Genomic DNA, 15896 nt, shown 5'->3' with positions numbered 1-15896 from the left:
CTTTTATTCTAACCGGAATCCTCTGGTAAATATCAATGTGAATTAGGCTTCCTTCCTACCTGAAGGTTTTTTATGATGTCTGCTTTTAAGTGCTTTTCTTGTAGGCCAATGATTACAGCTTGCATCAAGAATTCAGCCTGTAGCTCCCTGTCGCCTGCACTTTTTGCTTCCACACACACTTCATTGATGAGGCTCACACAATCTGTTATATCGTTTTCTAAAATAAACAAATGCAGGTACTTAAAATGCACTGAGAAAGTAAGAAATTATATGTGCAGGATATTCTCGGTGTTTATCACAGGAATATTGTATAATACAGAAGAAGAGGAAGATGTAGAGACGGAAAACAAATAAGACTGCACGAAACATTGAAAATAAAATGTGCTGTAATTTACGAGAAGTACTTTAGGGTATTCAAACGCTGCAAAAGTAATAATGATATTCCATGAAATAATTTAATTTGGGAGATGGGTAGAGATGGGTGAACAGATAGGTTTACATATAGATAACTATTAATCACTGCAAGAACTCATATTTATGTGCCAGGCTATAATCTAAGAACTTTAGAAATTTAACCCATTTAATTCTGGAAATAATCCTATGAAGTAGGTACCACATTTCCATCTTCCAGAGGAGGAAACTAAGGCCTAGGGGGTTAAGAGATTTGGCCAAGATTACACAGCAAGGAAGTGGTGGATAGAGTATTTGAACTCAAGGAGGGGGGGGCTCCAGAATCTGCACTCTGGACCCCTGAACTACGCTGCCTTCCTAGACGACAGGAAGGCGTGTGCATTAGCATTCTGAAATCTCCTTGCCTGCTTTGCATACAGTAATATATATGCCATTTGCAGTGATACAAGGGACTGCTGAAAATGATTATTCTCATTTAATAACTTGAATTTTTTATTCTGGAAACAGATAAAGCTAAGAAGTTATAAAATGTTAATGGTATAATAAAATACATCCCAAGAAAACCTCTGTTACCTAAATAAAATTAAATTTTATGAAAACTTTGATTAAGGAGATGGAAATAGGATATTTGTACCTTTCACGATTCCAATGCCACGAATCTGGGCAACAAACGCAGTCACCAATGCTAAGCGGCACCTCAACCACAGATGAATGTTGAAATATTCTCGAGAATTTAGGGAAATGGGATCTAAAAACTCATTATCATCTGTACTTTCAGTGGCCTAAACAATATTAAAATGATGGTTATCTTTCCATTTTAAAATGTCCAAGTTCTAGCCTAATGCTAAATGTAACATAAGTTAAGGGAAGCATCGATATCATTTAACAGTATTAAATTTTAATTTTAGAAATTATTCTTGAACATTCTATAAAACATAAAAAATACACAAGAAACAAAAATCACCCATAATCCCATGCTCCTCTATTAACACTGATCCTCATATAAGTGCTTTGCAGCGTTTCTTTCTCTCTGTATACTCACTGTTGAAAACTAGCTTTGCAGTCTGAATTTTTCATTGCAAATTGTATTATTATCAGCAGTTTCCATACCTTCAAAAATTTTGTGACCATCATTTTAAAGGCTGAAAAATAATCAGTAATACTGGCTAATGTTTACTGAGTGCTTATTACGGGCCAGGCACTGTGATACATGCTTTATACACATTAGTTCACTTAATCCTCCTGACAAGCCCAAGAGGGGCTATTATTATCTCTATTTTTCAGATGAGAGAAGCGAAGCCTAGGAAGGCTAACTATTTGCTTAAATGTCATCATATTTTGGCGGAAGCTGGGATTCAAGCTTGCATCTTTCTGAATTTAGAGCCCACAGTCTTAATCTACTACATTACACTGCTATGTGCTGCTCACATCCCAAACATATATTATTTTATGATTTACTACCCTCATTATTACACTTTATAAAGGGAGTGGCCAATGTTCAGAGCTACTGGGAGGGAGGTGACAAAGGAACTTTTCCAGGGAGCAATCAATCTTAGACACTTCATCTAGAACAACGCCCATTTGTTCTAGGAATTTCCTGCTACACATCTCTGACAGCTCATCATCTCTAACCAGTCAGCAATACCTGCTATCAAGGAGCTGTAACCTGGACTTGACAGGGGCTGGAACGTGACAGACAGGTGAGGAGCAGAGGGGGAGGGGGAGCTGTTTCTGAACCAGAGTAAGAAGTGAACAGAGACCCCAAGACAGGCTGGTGATTAGAATGGGTACACCACGTACTCGAGGAGTCTAGTGTTTAGATTAGAAATACAGAAGAAATACACATCAACATACCTTAATCTCTGCCTACATTGCTTTTATTATTGAAAAGCCAAGTCATGCTTAATCTAAATCAGGGTTTCTCGACCTCAGCATGACTGACATTCTGGGCCAGATTATTGTTGTGAGGGAAATGTCCTGTGTGTTATAGGATGTTTAGCAACATCCCTGGCCTCTACTCAGTAGATGCCACTAGCACTCCTCTAGTTATAACAACCAAAATGTCTCCAGGCACTGCAAATGTCCCCTGGGAAGCAAAATACCCCCCCCCAAGTAACAAGCATTGCTCTAAGTAAATTTTCAGAATCAGAATCCTTTTTAGCCTTTATACTGCTTTTACTGTGGTAAGAAATGAGTCAATTAGTTTTGCTTTTTTTTTTTTTTCCTGCGGTACGCGGGCCTCTCACTGCTGTGGCCTCTCCTGCCGCAGAGCACAGGCTCCGGACGCGCAAGTTCAGGGGCCATGGCTCACGGGCCCAACCGCTCCGTGGCATGTGGGATCCTCCCGGACCAGGGCACAAACCCGCGTCCCCTGCATTGGCAGGCAGACCCTCAACCACTGCGCCACCAGGGAAGCCCCAGCTTTGCTTTTTTGTAGTGACATTAGATAGTAGCAATTTTATTAGTAAAGCTTAAGCTTTATTTTATTTATTTTAAAATGAGCAAGGATTCTATGTGCTGAATCTTTATATTTTAATCCTAAACAACCCTGTTGTTATTAAATTACTTGGTCTAATCAAAATCCAGTGAAATTTCAAAGAACATGTGACACCAGTTGTCAAATAGACTTGAGGGCTTAAACGCAGAAGAATTTAACTATGAGAAGGAAATAGCACAAGGTACTATTAGCACAAGGTAGGAAATAGCACAGGTGGGAAATAGCACAAGGTAGGAAATAGCGTAGGTGTCACACTGGTAATGCTAAAGAAGAAATAAAATCAAAAGTGAAATGAAGAGCAAGTCATGCGAAACAACTTTATTTACTAGTGACATCAGATCTAGAATACAAGAATGATACATCTGGTGGGACTTCAGTCACTATTAAATCCAGTCCCATCAATTCCCAAATGAGATTACATAATTTAAAAAAATTTTAAGGAATTTGCCCAAGGTATACCAGCTAATAAATAGCATCAACGGGGCTTAAACAGATCTTTTTACTCTAAATTCAATGTTTTTTTCTTCTTTACCCCTTTGTTTCATTCAAATAGCTATACAATTTCCTAGCATGCCAATAATTATTCCGTAAAAAGTGTTATCAGGATAAACATTAAATTCATACATACATAATCTCCTGGAGAGATGGAATTCTCTGTGTCATCTTCTACTACCTTCTTTTTAAAAAGTTTTGAATCCTGGAGAAGTTTAAGTGTGGAAAATACTATCGCAGCACTAAAATAGAGAATATGTTTTAAATGTTATTAGTATGACACTCGTGGCATTTGTATGTTATTTCCTAAGTCTCTTCCTCCAAAAAAAACCTCCCCATACTCCCACCCATCCCCAAAACTGTTAGGTGCCCCTTCTACGTGCTCTAATAGCACCCTGGCCTTTACCATAAGGTGATACTTACAGCATTATTTAATTGCCTGTAAAACTGCTCTGTGTTTGTCTCAGCTAATTTATCTTATCCCCTGCTGACACCCAGCATCTAGTAGCTTGGACATAATAGGAGCTAAAAAATATTTTTAAATGAAAATGAGTGAATGAAAGAATAAATGAATGAATGAATGTTTCCAAGATCTAAAACAAAATTTACTGACAATCTCATTAATAAAATGAGCACACATGTATTTTACATACATCAGGATGTGGTTCTCCAGTTTTCTGACATTATAAAACTGTTCTGCTTAATGCTGTGCACTTGGAAACTCTTAAGAAAAATTACTGCTCAATCAGTATCTAGCAGTGCCAGGAGGGAAAGGTACTTAATGCAGAAAATAGAAGCCAGGAGATAGTAATTCTCCTCACTTCCTGTTGTTCAGTATGTAAATTTTTCTTCACTTTAAACCATCACATCCTCCTTCCCTGTAGAATGATAAATGTATAATTGATGTCACACTTTTTCAAAATATTTTAATAATATATGTTAACAGGCTCCTTCATTTGAAAATCTATTCCAAAACAAAATTCAAAATACAGAATAATCTGTGTACCTGACGATGCTTATTGCAGTGCTACTTCATAACACAGAAAGACTGAGTGAAAGCCAAACGGGCAATGTATCCATTTATCTAATGCCCCACTAGATATCTCCACTTGAATAGTGAATAACAATCACATTTAAGAGGTGTTACGGGTTAAACTGTGTTGAGGTCCTAACCCTCAGTGCTCATCATGCATCCTGATTTGGAAATAGAGTCTTTACAGAGGTAAACAAGCTAAAATAAGGTCATTTAGGGTGGACCATAATCCAATATAACTGGTGTCCCTATAAAAGGGGGAAATTTGGACAGAGAGACAGACATGCACAGAGGGAACATGATGTGAAGACACGCAGGGAGCAGACAGCCTGTGACTGGAGTGATGCATCCACATGCCGAGGACCATCAAAGATGGCTGGCAAACATCAGGAGCTACAAGAGGCAAGGAAGGGCGCCCCCAGAGCTGTCAAAAAGAGCAGGGTCCTGCCGACACCTTGATTTTGGACTTTCAGCCTCCAGAACCGTGAGACGATAACATTCTGTCGTTTTAAGCCACCCAGTCTTGGGTACTATGTTGTGGCAGGAAACTAGGATAGGTTAAAAGCAGAGCCTCTTGCTTCCCCCTCCTCCACCAAACCTACTCCTCTCCCCTGTTCTCTATCCCAGATAGAGGGCCCAGTATCATCACCGCCTCCTCTTTGCCTCACACTCTGTGTTCAACCCATCAACAAGTTCTGTCAGCTTCAACTTCAAGATCTGGATACTAGCCAGCAGCTCGTCACATCCGCACCTCATCCACTGCTAGCGCCTCCATCCAAGCCACCAACATCTCCAGACACCCATGGGAGCTTGCTGGCCAGCCCCTGGAGTCCTGGTCTCTATGAAGAGACCACAGTGATCTCTCTTCAGGATGTGAATCAGATCACGACACTTCCGCTGTACTGTTCCAGAAGCCTCCTGCATCCCTGGATTATGGTCAATACACCACCTCCTTTGGGTCAGTTAGTGAGGTTTCTAGCCAAGAAGATGACCAGCCTCATCTAGGTCCAGGGATGCTTGCAAGAAGGTAGTTAGTCTCTGTGTGTAGGCTCCTAGAGTATGTACATATGCTCAACTCTTAATTACATTTTTAAAGCCTTTTTTATATGTATCTACACATTGTATTGAAAGATATTTTCTCTCTCTTTTTTCCCCTCAACTTTTTAAAAAAAAATGATAACTGGTATTTACTGTACTCACCACCTCTCAGGTGCTGTGTTAAATGCTTATTGTGAATTAATTCACTTAATCCGTACCACAAACCTACAAGGTATGTACTATTATCATCCCTATTTTATAGTTAAGTTAACTGAGGCCCACAAATGTTATGTGACTTGCCTAAGGTGACTCAGCTAGCAAGAGGAGGTAGGATCAGAGCCCAGGCCACTGGCCCCTGAGCCTGCAGCACCCTTAATCATTAAGCTACAATGTGGCCTCTTTCTTTTCCCAGTTCTAACAAGCTTTGGCTTTGTTTATACTGGCACAGTGTTACTCGTTGCCACATTTGTATTACCATATGGTCACTGTCGGCTGCACCTTTTACAATATAAAAGGCGTTCTTTGTCCAGTTTAATGCCTTTTGCCTTGCATTCTACTTAGCAGACTTCATGAAACGGGATTATTATGAGGATATTAAATAAGGTATTTAGTCTTTCACTTGCTCAAAAATATGTATTGAGCACCTGCTATTGGCCAGGAACAAATCTAGGGGCTATGGATACAGTCCCTGGCCTCACTGAGTTGACATTCTATTGAGAGCAGGGTATTCTTCATGAAGAGGAGTGCTTGGCAAATAGACGGCTCTCAATGCATCGTAGCCGTTACCATTATTAGTATATAAAGTTGGACAGGGAATACGCAGGGACTAAATTGATTTTTTTTCTAAGTTGTTAACCAGCATCAAAACCTTTCAGCCATTATTGAATTTCAATCTCCGAAGATTTTACTGAGTCCTTAAAATGGTTTAGATACTTGTAGAATATTTTCTAAAGTATGGTTTGTGATTATCTAAACTTACTAGTTTTTTTTTTTTCTTAAATAAAACTAAACAAGGAAGCAAGAAAACAGCAACAAAAAACACAATGCTGATGGGGTGTGTGTCCAGGTACGGAATCTCTTTTCCCCCACACCTTTCCTCCCTGAAGGATACACACATGTTTCTAACGCACCTTGTTTACTGAGTAGCTTCAGAGGTTAGCACAGGATGAAAACTAGAGGGCCCTGAAAGGAGAAAATGATGCCCATCCCACTCTTCTGACCTGAAGCCCAAATTCTGATTTCAAGGGAAATGAGGTATGAGGTTTGGAATCTTGCTAACCCCAAAACTTAATGACTAAAATATAAACATACTGTATGTCCTAATCCAGCTGGTACTGCTTAGTTGCACAATGGAAAACTTCTACTTCCTCCTCTGCACTAGGAAGATAGGAAGTGTAAGGAGGATTACCCACTACAAACAGTCAAAATCCCAGCAGGAGGATGTTTCACTCTTACACAAAATAAAAAGGCTCAAATGTTATTCCATTTAGACAATAAATTAAATAGAAAGGAGAACTGGAAGGAACACTTCAAAAAAAAAAAAAAAGACAGGATTCTGAAATAGAGAGGCAGCCCTGAAAGAAGCAGAAATACAGTTTGAATAACTCTGATCCCATTTATTTCTTATTAACATTCATGACAAAAATGGTCAGTTTGTTCTCATAAAATCTATGCGGCTTACTCTACCTGTCACCCTAGGGAATGTGCCTTTCAATTTCCTTGACACATAATTTTATTAGAAGTATCATGAAATGTCAAGCTAACCAGCATCTGGGAAAGGGACTGTCCAACACTCTCAGCAGCGCCCAGACGGAAGCTCATAGAGGGTAAAGTTCACCTACTAAAACTCATTCATCCTGACAGTAGGCTCCCCCAAGTGACAGCTCTGCTGCAAAAAGCCAGCAACATCAAAGTTTCTGCAGGTTTTTTCCTAAGGGCCAAGCCCATGGATTTAAAATCGGGGCAATTCTGGTATACTTGCACATTATTTGCATACATCTATCTGGTCTTCAAATTAAAGTTCTATTACAACACTCCTTTCTGCGCCATTTTGTAATGTGTAGTTTCTCATTTCCTTCTTTCTCCCTAAAAAAAAAAAATCACTCATATCCTCCACACTAAAAGGGTATAAGACACGTAGAGAGCTAGGGAAAGAATGAAGCTAAGTGACAAGAAATATTTTCTAGGGCTGCTACTGCTCTCTGGGACACAGTTTGGAGAAAGGAGTTCTATGTGCCTCCATAGGAAATCATGTAGCCATACAGTCATATATATATATATATATATATATATATATATATATATACACACACACACACACACACATATATATTCAATACATATAATTATATATAGTATATATAGTTAGATATATAAACATTTTCTAAATATACATTTATATATTATATATTCAAATCATTTATTTCTATAGGAAACAGTATAGTAAAAATTCCTTCTGTCTTCAAACTTCAGTGGGGAAAACAGTGTATTATTATACTAAGCCTATTTTAACCATCAATCAACTACCATTGTATTCTTTTTTTTTTACCATTGTATTCTTTTTTTTTTTCTTTTTTTTATTTTATTTTTTTTTATTTTATTTTTTTAATATTCATTTATTTTTAATGACTTATTAGAACAAATACCTATAGATATCATTATATATATGATATATAAATTAATTATACAATATATCATGTATTAATTATTAAAACATACTCTGGTAAATATTATATATTCAATATGAAACAGGAGGAAAGGGGGCAGGGCACAACCTTTAAAAGAATTACATAGCCCGAGGACACAACATAAACTGATTAGAACAAAATAGGTCCAAGATGGCGGACGAGTCTACTTCCACTAGACCTTGAGCCTCAGTATACACTCATTGTAACACATCAGCAAGCTAAGCGACACACCCACAGGTGCCACGACAGTTCCAAGGATGACCATAAAGGTCAAAAAGTGGGCGGTGGCTCAATTCCTAGAAATCCCCACCCCTTCCCCAAAATAGCTGGAATACTCCTCCCACTCATCAGCGTATGAAATTACTCACCCCTATAAAACTAACAACCCCATACCCTGGTGCTGCCCTCGCCTTCTTTTTTTTTTTTTTTTTTTATAGGTATACCTGGATTTAATTCTCACTTCTACCGCTTGGTAGCTGGATAGCCTTAGGCAAGTTTCATACCTCCCTGAAATTCACTTAATTCAGTCTGTAAAATGGCATAATAACTTATTATAGCATCCTTTTAGGAATTTTAAATCAGTTCTTGAAATAAAAGTACACAATATATAGACAAGTATGGATTCCTCAATAGATGTTTGACCTTTCATTTCTCCAGTATCCCACCCGCATCAAATAAAGAAAAATACTTTTTAAAATTTACGAATATTTCATTGTTGTAAAGTTAAAGCCATAAAAATAATCAAATGGCCTACTATCATACCGTTAGAAGAAAAAAAAAAGGTGTTCATGAGAGTTCCATATTAGAATACAAGTTTTCCTTAGGCACCTGTTTATGTATGCTATTCTGCTCTTTGCAATAAATAATTAAATTTAAAAGACTTAATTCCTCACTTTTAAGACCTTATTAGTTTACAAATTACATATTGACCTATGCTAAATTTTATACCGACCCATGCTAATGAATTCAGTACAGAAAACAAAAAACACTGCACTCAAGCAAACTACATATATATATATATATATATATATATATATATATATATATATAACTTATATGAGAATTGCTACTCCAGCTTTCTTTTGGTTTCCATTTGCATGAAATACCTTTTTCCGTCCCCTTACTTTCAGTCTGTATGTGTCTCTAGGTCTGAAGTGGGTCTCTTGTAGACAGCAAATATATGGGTCTTGTTTTTGTATCCATTCAGCCAATCTGTGTCTTTTGGTGGGAGCATTTAGTCCATTTACATTTAAGGTAATTATCGATATGTGTGTTCCCATTCCCATTTTCTTAATTGTTTGGGGTTTGTTATTGTAGGTCTTTTCCTTCTTTTGTGTTTCTTGCCTAGAGAAGTTCCTTTAGCAGTTGTTGTAGAGCTGGTTTGGTGGTGCTGAACTCTCTCAGCTTTTGCTTGTCTGTAAAGGTTTTAATTTCTCCATCAAATCTGAATGAGATCCTTGCTGGGTAGAGTAATCTTGGTTGCAGGTTTTTCTCCTTCAACACTTTCAATATGTCCTGCCACTCCCTTCTGGCTTGCAGAGTTTCTGCTGAAAGATCAGCTGTTAACCTTATGGGGATTCCCTTGTGTGTTATTTGTTGTTTTTCCCTTGCTGCTTTTAATATGTTTTCTTTGTATTTAATTTTTGACAGTTTGATTAATATGTGTCTTGGCGTATTTCTCCTTGGATTTATCCTGTATGGGACTCTCTGTGCTTCCTGGACTTGATTAACTATTTCCTTTCCCATATTAGGGAAGTTTTCAACTATAATCTCTTCAAATATTTTCTCAGTCCCTTTCTTTTTCTCTTCTTCTTCTGGAACCCCTATAATTCGAATGTTGGTGCGTTTAATGTTGTCCCAGAGGTCTCTGAGACTGTCCTCAGTTCTTTTCATTCTTTTTTCTTTATTCTGCTCTGCAGTAGTTATTTCCACTATTTTATCTTCCAGGTCACTTATCCGTTCTTCTGCCTCAGTTATTCTGCTATTGATCCCATCTAGAGTACTTTTAATTTCATTTATTGTGTTGTTCATCGTTGCCTGTTTCATCTTTAGTTCTTCTAGGTCCTTGTTAACTGATTCTTGCATTTTGTCCATTCTATTGTCCATTCTATCTCCAAGATTTCGGATCAACCTTACTATCATTATTCTGAATTCTTTTTCCGGTAGACTGCCTATTTCCTCTTCATTTGTTAGGTCTGGTGGGTTTTTATCTTGCTCCTTCATCTGCTGTGTGTTTTTCTGTCTTTTCATTTTGCTTATCTTACTGTGTTTGGGGTCTCCTTTTTTGCAGGCTGAAGGTTCGTAGTTCCTGTTGTTTTTTGTGTCTGTCCCCAGTGGCTAAGGTTGGTTCAGTGGGTTGTGTAGGCTTCCTGGTGGAGGGGACTAGTGCCTGTGTTCTGGTGGATGAGGCTGGATCTTGTCTTTCTGGTGGGCAGGTCCACGTCTGGTGGTGTGTTTTGGGGTGTCTGTAGACTTATTATGATTTTGGGCAGCCTCTCTGCTAATGGGTGGGGTTGTGTTCCTGTCTTGCTAGTTGTTTGGCATAGGATGTCCAGCACTGTAGCTTGCTGGTCGTTGAGTGAAGCTGGGTGGTGGCGTTGAGATGGAGATCTCTCGGAGATTTTTGCTGTTTGATATTATGTGCAGCTGGGAGGCCTCTTGTGGACCAGTGTCCTGAAGTTGGCTCTCCCACCTCAGAGGCACAGCACTGACTCCTGGCTGCAGCACCAAGAGCCTTTCATCCACAGGGCTCCTTAATTTGGGATGATTCGTTGACTATTCAGGTATTCCACAGATGCAGGGTATATCAAGTTGATTGTGGAGCTTTAATCCGCTGCTTCTGAGGCTGCTGGGAGAGATTTCCCTTTCTCTTCTTTGTTCTCACAGCTCCCAGGGGCTCAGCTTTGGATTTGGCCCCGCCTGTGCGTGTAGGTCGCCGGAGGGCGTCTGTTCTTTGCTCAGACAGGACGGGGTTAAAGGAGCCGCTGATTCGGAGGCTCTGGCTCACTCAGGCCGGGGGGTAGGGAGGGTCACGGAGTGTGGGGCGGGCCTGCAGCGGCAGAGGCCGGCGTGACGTTGCAGCCTGAGGCGCGCCGTGCGATCTCCCGGGCGAGTTGTCCCTGGATCCCGGGACCCTGGCAGTGGCGGGCTGCACAGGCTCCCCGGAAGGGCGTGTGGCTAGTGACCTGTGTTCGCACACAGGCCTCCTGGTGGCGGCAGCAGCGGCCTTAGCGTCTCATGTCTGTCTCTGGGCTCCGCACTTTTAGCCGCGGCTCGCGCCCGTCCCTGGAGCTCTCTCAAGCAGCGTTCTTAATCCCCTCTCCTCGTGCACCAGGAAACAAAGAGGGACGTAAAAGTCTCTTGCCTCTTCGGCAGGTCCAGACTTTTCCCCGGACTCTCTCCCGGCCAGCCGCGGTGCACTAACGCCCTGCAGGCTGTGTTCACGCCGCCAACCTCAGTCCTCTCCCGGCGCTCCGACAAAAGCCGGCGCCTCAGCTCCCAGTCCCGCCCGCCCAGGCGGGCGAGCAGAAAAGCCTCTCGGCTGGTGAGTTCCGGTCGGCCTGATCCTCTGCGCTGGAATCTGTTCGCTTTGCCCTCCGCACCCCTGTTGCTGTGCTCTCCTCCGCGGCTCCCAAGCTCCCCCACTCCGCCTCCCGAAGTCTCCACCCGCGAAGGGGCTTCCTAGTGTGTGGACACTTTTCCTCCTTCACAGCTCTCTCCCGCTGGTGCAGGACCCGTCCCTATCCTTTTGTCTCTGTTTAGTTTTTTCTTTTGCCCTAACCAGGTACGTGGGGGGTTCCTTGCCTTTTGGGAGGTCTGAGGTCTTCTGCCAGCGTTCAGTAGGTGCTCCGTAGGAGTTGTTCCACGCGTAGATGTATTTCTGGTGTCACCATTGTATTCTTAAAGATAGCTACAAATGTGACAATACTCTAAACGAGTGGGCCTCAAGTGTTTTTACTCTCAGCACCCATTTACATCATTAAAGATTATTAAGAAACCCCAAAGAGCTCTATCAATATTTACCATACTGGAAATTAAATGGAGAAATGTTTAACTTAACATTTATTAATTCATTTAAAAATAAAAATCATAAACCCATTATATTTAATATAAATAATGTATTTTTATGGAAAATATATTTTCAAAAACCAAAAAATAGTGAGAAGGATTCCATTGTTTTTGCATTTTTGCAAATCTCTTTAACATCTGGCTTAAAAAGAGAAAATCTGCTTAATAGAAGACTTTCATATCTGCTTCTATATTCAGTCTGTTGTGACATAATGTTTTGGATGAAGCGTATGAAGAAGACTAGGTCTCACACAGATAGTTATTGAATGTGGGAGGAGTATTTTAAGAGCCTCTTCAAATAATTGTGAATATTCTTCCTTGATACTATACCAACATGTGACAAATGATAGTTTCTTAAAAGTTTGTTGCTATGTGGAATCTACTACCATAACTGATGAACTTTTCCTACTCTGTTACATGAAAATCTATCAGTCTATCTTGTTAACCAGGATTTTGGAACATCATGCACTGGCCATTTGGAAAACATTAGCTCCCTGAGTTAAATAGATTCCCTTAATGTTGAAGCATTTCATTACACAGTTTTTAAAAAACGATGCTCGTTACTATCACCACCAGTCTCATCAAAAAAATTTAAGCATTAGAAAACTGTCAAGCTCATGACGGCAAATACAAATTTTCCAAAAATCCAATTTTTCTATGAAAGTTTAGATTTTATCATTGACAACAAAAACTATTAGTTGTTTTCCTAGAAGTGGCATGTTCGTTTTGCTCATTTTCAGCAGAATACCTGTCAAATACCCAAGTCTGCATAATCATGGTTTGTCAGTTGTTTTTTCAAATAAAAATGTTGTTCCATGAAAAAAACAGCTTGTTCAGCTCTCGGTTCATCCACATGTGTGCTGTTCCTCAAGATAACCATCAGACTGTGATATGCAGCAGAAGTGCTTGAGGTATATTTCCCACTTAATATATTCCCACAGAATATTAAAACTACATTCAAGAATAGGTATTTATAAATATAACAGATTCTACTGCTTCATCAAAGGCATTCTTACGTAAATCTGGCTTTTTTTTTTTTTAATTGCAAGCGTGCAGCAGTGAAGAACAGAATGGCTACTAGTTCGGTTTGATGTCACTGCTTTGATTCGTGGTGAGCTACCGGAAGTTTTACCACTGTTGCTTTTTCAGCATCAGTGCAAATAACAACACAGTGAAAAAGGCAAGCAACCTCTTAGTTTTATAAACTATTATAAACATAGTTTACTATGTTATAAACTACTATAAAAATAGTTCTGACCTTACAGACCTCCCTGAGTTTCAGGAACGCCCACAGGTCTGAAGACCACACTTGGAGAATCACTGCTCCAAACTGACATTATGAACCTTCATCGCTGCTTACAAACCACAGAAATTTTAAATTCCCCAAAACCTATACTGTCTCTAGCATAAAATCAAATTTAGATGTGGTTAATCATGGAATAGCCTTCAGTCAAGGCTCCCACTGATGAGACAATTGTCTGTTTCCAATCTAAGCAAAAGCAAAGGGGGATTTCTGCTGAATTGATTTCCCCTTTGCAAAGGCTACAGGAGGGCTTCTCCTGTTTAAAGAGAAGGGCCATCTAAAAAATTAACTCTCTTTCCAAATTCTGAATCTAATGCATAGAACTTAAAACATGGAATTTTAGTATAATGAGAAAGTTGAGGGAAAAAAAAATTTGTTTCCATCCAATTTGATCATTTCTCCTTTTCATTCAGTAATTATATTTTTCATTTCTAAAATTTCTATTTAGTTTTTTTTTTCTAAATTCATCTGTTCCTTTTTTATCTCATCTCATTCTCTTCCATCCTTCACATCTCTGAACAGTTTATTTCTTGGGCTGGGAAGCTGCCATTTGTTGTGCCTGCTCACTCTCTTCTGTGGCTCTTTCTTCATTCGGTTTATGATATTTGACTCTGTGCTACCTTTACCGGCAGTTATTTTCCATGAGAGTCCTGCATTTCCTAGATAATCTCTATGAGACAGTTTTGGTTTTGCCTCTGCTCCAGCTCTGTGATGTCAGGATCAGTTTCAAAGTTAATTTCTCAGGGTTTCTGCATTTCATTGTCAGTGCCAGTTTGGACCCCGCAACTGCCAATAGCATTGATCTGAAGAAACTGATTCCTCTTGGGTTACTCTTTTTCCATCCAGGGCAGGCAGCAGTTTCCTTGCTGGTCCCCAGAGACCACTGTGGAATCCCAAGCTAGGGGACAGTTTCATTCTGTATTAGAGAAACAAAGAAGACTGGACTGGGATCCTACCCTACTGTGTACCAATTATATCAGAGCATCAAATTTGCCCTCTCTGCTGGGTCACTTTCATTAGCATATAATACATCATCGCTGCTCCCATCTCAAGAAAATTTGTCTTGACCCTACTTCTACCAGCTGCTGACATCCTATTCCTCTACTCCCCTTTACTGTAAAACTCCTCAAAAGAATCATCTTTACTTGCAGGTTCCAATTTCTCTCCTCCCATTTTCCCATAAAACCACTCTAAATATGCTCTTTCCCCCACTGCCTTTTAAATTACTCCTGCCGAGGTCACCAGTGACCTCCATGTTGCTAAATCATGCAATGGTCAATTCTCTATTCTCATCTCAGTCTATCTGGAGCTTTTGGCAGAGTCGATCACTCCATTCTCCCTGATATACTTTCTTCACTTGGCTTTCAGGATTTCATAATCTCCTGGTCTTCATATATTTACTGGTCATTTCTTCTCAGTCTCCTCTGCTGGTTCCTCATTTTCTCCCCAGTCTCCAACCAAACCCAACCCTCAGTCCTTGGTCCTTCTCTTTCTTTCATCTACTCACATTCCCTAAGGAATCTCATTCATTTAAAGGCTTGAAATACTATCTGTATTCTAAAGACTCCAAGAATATTTGACATTTTCAGTTGCACCTCCAAGGGACATAGTCTAAACGCGTCCAAAATCTAACTTCAGATCTTTCCCCTATATAAGCTGTACCGCCACAATCTTCCCCACTGTGGCTAGGGACAACTTCTTTTGTAACTCCTCTCTTTTTCTCACCACTCTACAGCCAATCCATCAGCAAATTCTAATGGCTCTACTTTCAAAATATACCCAGAATCCGACTTATCACTACCTCTAGTGCTACGGCCCTGATCAGAGCCACTAACATATTTCTTCTTATTATAGCAGCTTCCCCAGCTGATCTCCCTGCTTTCAAACCCTTTCCCTCTTACAGTCAATTCTCAACCTAAAAACCAGGGTTATCCCTTTGAAGTGAAAATCAGATGATGTCATTCCTCTGCTTGAAACAATACAATGACTCCTTACTTCCCTCAGAGTAAAAGCAGAAGTCTTCACCCTGGCCAGAAGGTCCTATATAATCTGCCTCCCCCATCAAGGATGACCTCTTTGAACATCTCTCTTAAAACTCTCGCTCGCTCCATTCTAGCCACAAGAGACCCCGTGCTGTCCCTTAAACATGTATCAGGCATGTTCCCATGGCCTGCAACACTCCATCTACAGGTATTTGCAAGGGCCCCCACGTTTATTTGTTCACATGTCACCTCATCAATAAAGCCTACCCTGACCACCCAAAATTTGGTGCAGATGTCAAGACTGATGCCATACACATCAAGGGAGTGTGAACAGGTTGATTCCTCCCACAGTGAGACTATCCAGGAAGAGCAGGGCAGCCTCCCA

At 40.0% G+C, this 15896-nt stretch overlaps 1 protein-coding gene across 1 annotated transcript in view; it reads right to left on the bottom strand.

The window, feature by feature from the left end:
* CFAP54 (cilia and flagella associated protein 54) overlaps positions 1-15896 on the bottom strand; it is a 306933-nt gene that overhangs the window by 90335 nt on the left and 200702 nt on the right. Inside the window, exons 52-54 of the mRNA XM_033427688.2 lie at positions 3537-3642; positions 1046-1193; positions 60-217 (exon numbers count right to left, since the gene is read on the bottom strand). Coding sequence (XP_033283579.2) covers positions 60-217; positions 1046-1193; positions 3537-3642 — 412 coding nt within the window. The remainder of the gene's footprint in view (positions 1-59; positions 218-1045; positions 1194-3536; positions 3643-15896) is intronic.

This window comes from Orcinus orca, chromosome 11 (genome assembly GCF_937001465.1).
Source record: "Orcinus orca chromosome 11, mOrcOrc1.1, whole genome shotgun sequence".
Lineage (NCBI taxonomy): Eukaryota > Metazoa > Chordata > Mammalia > Artiodactyla > Delphinidae > Orcinus > Orcinus orca.
This window is presented reverse-complemented; position numbering and strand designations above follow the sequence as displayed.